This window comes from Biomphalaria glabrata, chromosome 12 (assembly GCF_947242115.1).
Source record: "Biomphalaria glabrata chromosome 12, xgBioGlab47.1, whole genome shotgun sequence".
Classification (NCBI taxonomy): domain Eukaryota; kingdom Metazoa; phylum Mollusca; class Gastropoda; family Planorbidae; genus Biomphalaria; species Biomphalaria glabrata.
The window spans coordinates 32,819,448-32,828,862 of NC_074722.1; the positions used below are offsets into that span (position 1 = coordinate 32,819,448).

General features: G+C 35.8%; 1 protein-coding gene across 4 annotated transcripts; it reads left to right on the top strand.

Moving 5' to 3' along the window:
* LOC106062931 (carbonic anhydrase-like) lies at positions 1-9,047 on the top strand. Of its 4 annotated transcripts, none has more exons than XM_056005649.1 (10): positions 1-150; positions 1,590-1,686; positions 2,360-2,389; positions 4,176-4,346; positions 4,918-5,066; positions 5,533-5,625; positions 6,135-6,201; positions 7,048-7,059; positions 7,556-7,719; positions 8,847-9,047. In XM_056005649.1, exons 2-10 carry the CDS (start codon positions 1,596-1,598, stop codon positions 8,997-8,999), a joined length of 930 nt encoding a protein of 309 aa, XP_055861624.1. In that variant the 5' UTR covers positions 1-150; positions 1,590-1,595; the 3' UTR covers positions 9,000-9,047. The 4 variants fall into 4 exon arrangements, with proteins under 4 accessions (XP_055861624.1, XP_055861627.1, XP_055861628.1 ...); XM_056005650.1 differs by lacking the exon at positions 1-150 and adding an exon at positions 223-329; XM_056005652.1 differs by lacking the exon at positions 5,533-5,625.
* Positions 9,048-9,415: the final 368 nt, after the last annotated feature.

Here is a 9,415-nt window from a genome sequence, read left to right on the forward strand (position 1 = left end):
ACAAGACGGCGAGAGCACCCACCTTGCTTCTCCGCCACTGCCCACATTATTGATGATTGCAGTGAGTGAAAACACACGAGCACTTGTCCAACATCTTGAGCCACTGATGTCAAGTCATCCGGACTACTCTTCCTTCAGTCAATACATAAGGTAATTGACCTTCGTATCATAGTGGCCAATTTATAGTAACTGGTTGTATCGCACCAAGCTATATATAATCACTCTTAGAATTATAATTAAGGCCAGTCAGATAAATTATTTTATCAAGAGTTATATTTTTGTTTTAGTTACTTTGATATGTTCAGAAATAATCTTAAAGAGATAGTAAAGTAAGTAATACGATACCATTGATTTGTTCTGTCACTTAAACCATTCAAATCTTGAACAATACATTCTCAATTGTAATCTAATGAATTATACGTTCTGTTATTTTAAAACTATAACTTCTGTATTATAAAAGATTTTCGTGAGAAACGATACAATATGAAAGACCCCACATTCAACTTCTGTGAGGCTAACTTAATTAAAAAGAAAAAAAAAGCTTATCCAAGGGGAAGAACTCCGCTCTGACAAAAGTCAAGTTCTCCTTTCAGACCTTGCGATCAATGGGACAGATGATGTAAAGGTCATCTGTTTCCGTGGACCACTTTTAACGAGGGTGTCATGTTGCCAGCACAACGACCAACCAATCGTTAGAGATGGGTGGACTCTGAGGCGCCCAAAGATCCCGAAATTAAAAATCCCAGTCTTCACTTGTATTTTGAGCCCAGGACCTCCGGTTTAGAAGCCAAGCTACTTACCTCTCAGCCACCGCTCCTCCCACTTACAAATATATCACAATAATGTAGAAGTTATTTTCCTTATTAGATATCAAACAAAATCATTAATTACCAATTGTTAATTAAACAATTTTTCATTTCATTCATGTTTTGCTAGGTTCAATAAATAATTGTTTAAAGTTTCAACTTGATTCGATAACTGCTATGAAAAACAAACATGTACAATTATCTAAGAGTACAAAGCCTAACATATTTTTCCCTATTGGTGAATACTGAATGATTAATTTTCATTGTTGGTATCAAACCAAACAATTAATTACCACTGATTAATTGACTAATTTATTATTTATTATTATTATTATTTATTGTCTACGTCAAGGAATAATTGATCAAAGTTTTCACTTGATCCGAGAATGGATATGGAAGAAATAACCAGTACAAACTTTTTACCAGACGGACAGACTGACATTTAGATCTAGTTATTACTGAAAAGTAAAGTTCTCCTTTAAGATCTTGTGGTCTATAGGGTAGATGGTGTCAAGGTCATCTTTATCTGTGGCCTGTGGTTAACGAGAGTGTCATGTGGCCAGCACAACGACCAACCGCCTTTACTTTTAGCCAACTAATGTCAGGTACCCATCATAGCTGGTTGGACTCAGGCGCTCAAAGATCCTGAAATTAAAAATTGCAGTCTTCACCAGGATTCGAACCCGGGACCTCAGGTTCGGAAGCCAAGCGGTTTACCGCTTAGCCACCGCGCATTCAAAACGTTATTATAGATTATATTGAAATAACTGATTTTTTTGGCAGGTCAAAATGACGTTAGCAGGTCTGCGTGTGTCATGTGCCTTGGCTGCTGTTACCTTCATAAGTGTTAGTATAACAAAGGTAGATGCAGATGCCGTTTGTAAGTTTTTAATGTTCCAGCTTTTTTTTTGGTCATCTAAAGAATATTTTTTTTTAAATTAATGTAGCAAATTTGATGCATATGCATATATACCATTTTTTAAATGAGCTTTAAAAAAGCCTAGCTTTTATTGAGAAAAACTATCTATACCTCACAAATCTATATTAATCACATTGATTAAGATCAAATAGACGCTTGTTACTATATATTGTTGAATTCCTCCTTACATTGAATACAAAATCATAGACCAGGCTATGTGCTTACTTTGTGCAACTAATGTAGTTGTTGTATAAGTAAATTTATACTTTAAATTATAAATTTGCAATTTATATATATAATATCTATACCTCTCTCTCTCTCTCTCTCTCTCTCTCTCTTTCTCTCTCTCTCTCTCTCTCTCTCTCTCTCTCTCTCTCTCTATATATATATATATATATATATATATATATATATATATATATATATATATATATACATATATATGTGTGTGTGTATATATATATATATTTATACATACATACATATAACACATACATACTTATCTTAAAGATAGGCCAATCACTTGACTATCTTATCATTTCATTTTGACGCTTTTATCTAATACTGAGCATTTTAAATTAAAACAAATCAATATTCCATTTTATGACAAAGATTTTTTTCTCATTGTTTTAAGCTTGGAACTACGACAGAGGTGCATTTGGAGGTAATTCGTCTCATTACTTAGCAATGCAAACACTTAAATACCTTAACTTTGATTAATAAAATTTATTGAAATCTAACGATATCATTATCCCTCCTCCATGTACCAGAAGACGTCTTTGTATTGCATCCCTTGGCTTTCGAACCGGTGGTACCGGGCTCGAATCCTGATGAAGATTGGGTTTTTCGGTTATGGAATACTTGGACGGCTCTGAGTTGTTGGTCGTTGGCTGGCCACATGACACCCTAACTGTAGGCCATAGAAACAGATGGCCTTAAGATCCCAAGGTCTGAAGGTGGAACTTCGATTTTGCCCTGATCAAAATGATGTCTCTTTTCGATACTTTTAAATAATCAAGGAAATCCCTTCGTAAATGTGGATCATTTCTGATTAAAGAGTTATGAATTTAATTAATATCTCCCTAGTTGAATCATCCGTTCTGTGGGAGTTGATATGAAGCCTGAAAATATCTGAGTTTCAGTAAGTTTACTACAATCGTATGGTTTCCATTGATCGAATCCAATCCTTCAACCTAAAACATATAATCTCCCTCGGAATAGCAGAAAAAGAACAATTTAATGGCAACTTCTGTTCTAAACGGTTTTGAAAAAAAAACAAAAAACTTTTACTCAGAGCTTCTAAAAAAAATTTAATATATATATATACTTTTTGTTTTAATTTACAGGAATAACGCTAATTTTTTAAAAATATGTTTAACGCAGAAGACTAAGACTAAGACTGTTTCATTGATCTATATAAAAATTTGTCTTGAATACAATAACTATTTCTGTTACATAAATACTACACAACAGAAACATTCACATAAATAGAACAGACACAACATAAAGAGTTCATTGAGCGACTACAGGCATTTCAAGTTTCTTGATCAATGGCTAGCGCTGATCTAGTCTGACCGAATAAGGTACCAATGAGTTTTTGTACCGCTGTGTTCTTGTCTTGATTGACAATGAACATGACGTAGCTCTCTTATAGTGTGTGGTATGTGCTTTGGGGCGTCTTTCAACTGTCTCGATGGGCCTTGTTTCAAAATCTGGTCGCTGCCGACCCACGCCATTCTGGGGCATGTTTGCATATATATATATATATATATATATATATATATATATATATATAGAGAGAGAGAGAGAGAGATCACACATCCACAATTCCATAGTTTACACATCCACTACTACACCCAGAAGTCTGAGGTTATTGATTTTTTCCATCGATAGTCCAACTTTAAAAAAAGATGTTTAAAAATAAGGGGTAATGAACACGTCAAGTCGATTTATATGATTTAATTCTATCTATCTATCTATCTATCTATCTATCTATCTATCTATCTATCTATCTATCTATCTATCTATCTATCTATCTATCTATCTATATATATATATATGCACATCTATCTATCTCTATCTATCTATCTATCTATCTATCTATCTATCTATCTATCTATCTATCTATCTATCTATCTATCTATCTATCTATATATATATATATATATATATATATATATATATAGAGAGAGAGAGAGAGAGAGAGAGAGAGAGACAGACAGACAGACAGACAGACAGACAGACAGACAGACAGAGACAGAGAGATAAAGAGAGAAAGAGAGAGAGAAAAAAGAGAGAGTGATATATATATATAGAGTGAGAGAAAGAGACAGAGAGAGAGAGAGAGAGAGAGAGAGAGAGAAGAGAAAAAGAGGGATTCTACAAACATCTATAATTATGTAACCCTGCCTTTATTGTAACATTAATTCTACTGTTGCATGTTGTACCAGGACCTGACGACTGGTTCAAAACATTTCCTAAATGTGGCGGGACAATGCAGTCACCCATCAACATCTCAAGCAATGCCAGTTACAATCCCTACTTAGAATACTTTGATTTCAGAGAATACAAATTGACCAAGGGTGTCACTTTGACTTTAACCAACAAGGGAGGTCACACAGGTAATACTAGACCAGGGGTTCTCAGCCTGTGGGTCGCGACCCATTTGGGTGTCAAATAATGATTAGCCAGGGGTCGCCATTGAAAATATGGATGTTGTTTCCACATGTGTCACATTGTGCAATTTATATAATGTAACTAATTTATACGTTCTTTATATTATCACCATACCATATAATATTATAATGTTTTCTACTCTTTTTTTTTTTTAATAATTTCCCAATTTTTTATTCTCCCTGCACCGCACAGCCTGGCTTTCTCTTTTTTTTTTAAATAGTCACATAGGCTAAGTTTGCAATATAAAAATGGTGAATAAGAATTAGAATAGTAAATAAATGCATGTCACAAAGATTTAATGTTATTTCTTTATAATGTAATCAAAATGAGAACTACTTATTTTAAGACTATAATAACAATTGTTTCTTCATGAAATCTAAAACTTTGGCAATGTACACCATAATATTTACATCACGTGAACTGTCTGTGGTCAATGTATTTAGTTACTACTACATTAAACTTGACAGTATTTAATTTTATTATATTATTTATTTATTTTTTAATTAAATCTGTCAGCTGAAGTTATATATTCTGGGACGCCAATTATACTCCGAGGAGGAAGTCTCCCAGACGACTACAAACTACTACAGTATCATTTTCATTGGGGGTCTCAGGACTCCAGAGGATCTGAACATATTCTAGATGGGGAGCAGTTTCCGATGGAGGTACATCTAAACTATTTCATAGCCATACAGATATGCTTGAAATACTGTAAATATAAATTCTGTAAATATAAATATAAATTCTGTAAATATAAATTCTGTAAATATAAATTATTTTTCTGTATAAGAAAGACGCGTGAATGCTGATCATTTTAATTCCAAAATTATCCTATTTTCCCGCTATTTATTTTTATACTTTTCTATTTCATTTGGGCCAATAATGTCTTTTCGCCAAGGGCCTCCATTTAGCTAAGGCCGTCTCTGCCCGTTGTATTAATAGAAATTAATATTTACTAAATAGCCTACCTTATATCTCATTACTACAGCATTCATCACAGTCGGTCTAGTGTTCAGTGCAAGAGCGAATTTTAGAAAAAATTAACAACTGCCAATAAATAAAAATAACTTATCAGACGATTTCTAGGACAAATCAAATCTAGGTCATATTTATGTCGTCTGCTTGTTTCAGCTTCACGTGGTCCACTATCAAGCTCACCTGCCAAACGTTTCGGTCGCCCAAATCCAACCTAACGGTCTGGCGGTTGTGGGATTTTTCTTCAGGGTATGTCTGTCAGCTAGCCTTTAAGTTATTTAGTTGGAGAATTTCATTTATAACTAATTCAAAATACGATCAACTGCTGTTATTTTTCATTTACGTATTTTAATATGAAGTTAAAACATAAGCGAGATGAAACCTGGACACTATTTTATGGTCGGAACAATGTCGCCCACACAGCAGTTCCCCCTCTCCACGCAGTTGATGTGATCAAAGGCACGGAATATCCGATACTGTTTGGGGTCAGTAGCGCCGCAGCCTCTGCCAGGCTGAAGCACAGTGTGCCACAATCTGCCTAAGGGTCACCAGCTCCTGATTTTTCCTCTGGGTTGTCTCGCGAAGTCTTCCCCGTGTTTCGTAAAAGTATTTCATGAAAATGTTTTTGAATAGGACATTTATATAGGTTGTAGTATACGTATGTCGTATATGGCAATAATATAATATTTTATATAAGGCTTTCAACCCAATCTCCACTAACAAAGGCCATGTGTAAATCTCTGATTTTTATTTTACAGACGTCACCACAGAACAATACCAGGTTTGGTAAACTGTTGTCTCACTTTGACCTCATTAAGACAGTTGGTAAGAGAAATAGAAAACAAGAATTGTGTGAAATAATGGGGAGTTAACTATATATGAGTAACTGTGATGGCAGGAGTGATTCCCCTTAGGAAGGTTATATAAGCTATTATAAGGCCATGTAAAGTGTGTATAGTTGCCACTTACTCCCGAGTTACCAGCTTGACCACTGGACCTTGCTGTGTGTTATGTGTAATGTAGATAATTTTTTTCTGTTAGCCACTGGTATTGTGTCTTGGGGTATTCAGAAGAGGTGTGCCTTTCTCTGGAGATTGAATTCGAGATATAAAAAAAGATGTGCAGAAAGAGGTCGACGGGAAAAATGAGATTGTGATTAGAAGAAAGCGGAGTAGAAATTAAGAGAACGCGAAAAAGTAAGAGGCGGAGAAAGAGAGAGAGAGGGAGAGAGGGAGAGAGAGAGAGGGTGAGACAGAGAGGGAGGGAGAGATAGAGGGAGAGAGAGAGGGAGAGAAATATATATATATACAGAGAGGGGAGAGAGAGGGAGAGAGAGAGGGAGAGAGAGATGGAGAGAAATATATAGAGAGAGAGGGGGAGAGAGAGGGAAGAGAGAGGGAAAGAGAGAGAGAGAGAGAGAGAGAAAGATGCAGATGTATAAAAAGAGAAACTTATTTCTTAAATTTATTGTCATTGTCAAATACGATTCTGCACAACATCGTTTAAATGCACATTAATCCTAGTTGAGTTCGAACTTAAAAACTATGGAAAGAGGTTTTTTTTTTTTTGTATGATCCTGTCAACTAATATCTAGTACTTCAGTATAAACTTCTCCACGTAACTATTGATACTGCTTTTTTTTTTTTTTTGTTTTTTTTTTTTTTGTTACAGCTACTAATCAAGGTCAGTGTTTTCATGTTTTAATATTTTGAGATTTCGTACATCAACCAAAAAGCTGTACTTATGTGTATCTCGTAGTATTTCCACTTTTTAAGTATAAGTAATGTATCCATAACAGACCTTGGGATCTATAGGGGAGGTAATGTACAAGTCATCGGCTTCTATGGACGACGGTAAACAAGAGAGTCATGTTTCCAGGACAACGATCAACCGCTTTACTTTCACCAACTAATGTCTGATACTCATTAAAGCTGGGTGGCCTCAATAGCGCCCTAAAATTCCCGAAATTAGAAATCCCATTTTTCAACGAACCTTGGAACTCTCGTTTTGAAGCCAAGCGCTTTACAACTCGGTCCACGCCCCTATAATTTTTATTCTTTACATTTTTTTTTCTGGCCTTATGGGATGCGCTCTAGATTCAGTTTATCTAACTCTTTTTACACTATTTTCAACCAAAATAATTATGATATTTTTAAACAAATTTATCACAAATTTGAAGATAATGAAACTGTGATTGAAACCTTTCCACTCACCGATCTACTTCCGGATGGCCTAGATAAACTCCATTACTACCGTTACCAAGGAAGCCTAACCACGCCGCCATGCTACGAGACTGTCATATGGTCCATAGCAACTGAAACTATTCCAATATCGGACTACCAGGCAAGTGTAAAGTTATAACGCTAAATCTTTATTTTAAATCTTTTATTAAGGAAAAGAAAATGTAATGATTTAATCATGTCGACCTTAAAAAGCTGCAAAAAGCCCAATCATGACACTGGCCCCAAAACTCCCTATAAAATAGAAACAATATGGGGAGCTGACAGATCTGGAAACCACTGCGCAGATCATCGCAGATATATAGACATAATGTAATAACTGAAGGAGGCAACTCAACGAGGCAACGATATTTATATACATAAGGACATCACACATACATAAGACAACGTCTGCCTTGAACACGGCATCTTCATGAGCTCTAGACTTGTGCATAGCTTGTTCTCTTTCTTCAAACGTCAACATCCTTCTCAGTCTAGTCTCTAATAGTGCGCACCTTCTCAGTCTAGTCTCTAATAGTGCGCACCTTCTCAGTCTAGTCTCTAATAGTGCGCACCTTCTCAGTCTAGTCTCTAATCGTGCGCACCTTTTCAGTCTAGTCTCTAATAGTGCGCACCTTCACAGTCTAGTCTCTAATCGTGCGCACCTTTTCAGTCTAGTCTCTAATAGTGCGCACCTTCTCAGTCTAGTCTCTAATAGTGCGCACCTTCTCAGTCTAGTCTCTAATAGTGCGCACCTTCTCAGTCTAGTCTCTAATAGTGCGCATCTTCTCAGTCTAGTCTCTAATAGTGCGCACCTTCTCAGTCTAGTCTGTAATAGTGCGCACCTTCTCAGTCTAGTCTCTAATAGTGCGCACCTTCTCAGTCTAGTCTCTAATCGTGCGCACCTTTTCAGTCTAGTCTCTAATAGTGCGCACCTTCTCAGTCTAGTCTCTAATAGTGCGCACCTTCTCAGTCTAGTCTCTAATAGTGCGCACCTTCTCAGTCTAGTCTCTAATAGTGCGCACCTTCTCAGTATAGTCTCTAATAGTGCGCACCTTCACAGTCTAGTCTTTAATAGTGCGCACCTTCTCAGTCTAGTCTCTAATAGTGCGCACCTTCACAGTCTAGTCTCTAATAGTGCGTAACAATATATATATGAGAAAAAAAAATGAGTAGATACTTCGTGTGTTATATATTGTAATATTTATAATGGCAATGGTTAATGCCTTTTATTATGTCATTTTAAATTAGCTCAACATCTTTCGAAGTCTTTACAATGACGAGAACAAACCCTTGGTCAATGACTACAGGCCGGTACAGCCCCTGAATAACCGTGTAGTGGTCACCAACAAGAAGAAACGGTGCAACGCGAGAGTCCGCAATGACCAACACAAATCTAGCTGAATAGATTCCTGGAACTTTAATCAGCATTTATTAAATATTAAAGCATTATGATTTGTTGATTTTCTGACGGTGTGTTTGCCCTGGCTTAATGTTCTGATAACCCTTCCCTCCCCCCCCCCCCCAAAAAAAAAATTGATTAAGTGAATGTATAAATTTACTCAGTTTATAAGTTATAATAATAGGCCAGGCCGGCGTAAGATAATTGGAGGCCCAAGGCGAAGTGAATTTGGTCTACTATATCTAGCAACCTATTTCTCACATTGACTTTACCCAGGAATATTCTCATTTGATTAGAGTAACACCTTTAATAAAATCATTAAATGTGAAAGCCTTCAGGATAGAAGACTTAAAAGTAAAGTAGCAATTATACATAAAACACTAAACCATAATCTTCAAATACAAAAACAAAACCTAAT

Coding starts and splice junctions, on each gene's coding strand:
- LOC106062931 (XM_056005649.1), top strand. CDS start 1,596: ATGACGTTAGCAGGTCTGCGTGTGTCATGTGCCTTGGCTGCTGTTACC. Junction 2,390..4,175: donor CGACAGAGGTGCATTTGGAG/GTAATTCGTCTC, acceptor ATGTTGTACCAG/GACCTGACGACTGGTTCAAA. Junction 5,626..6,134: donor TTGTGGGATTTTTCTTCAGG/GTATGTCTGTCA, acceptor TTTATTTTACAG/ACGTCACCACAGAACAATAC.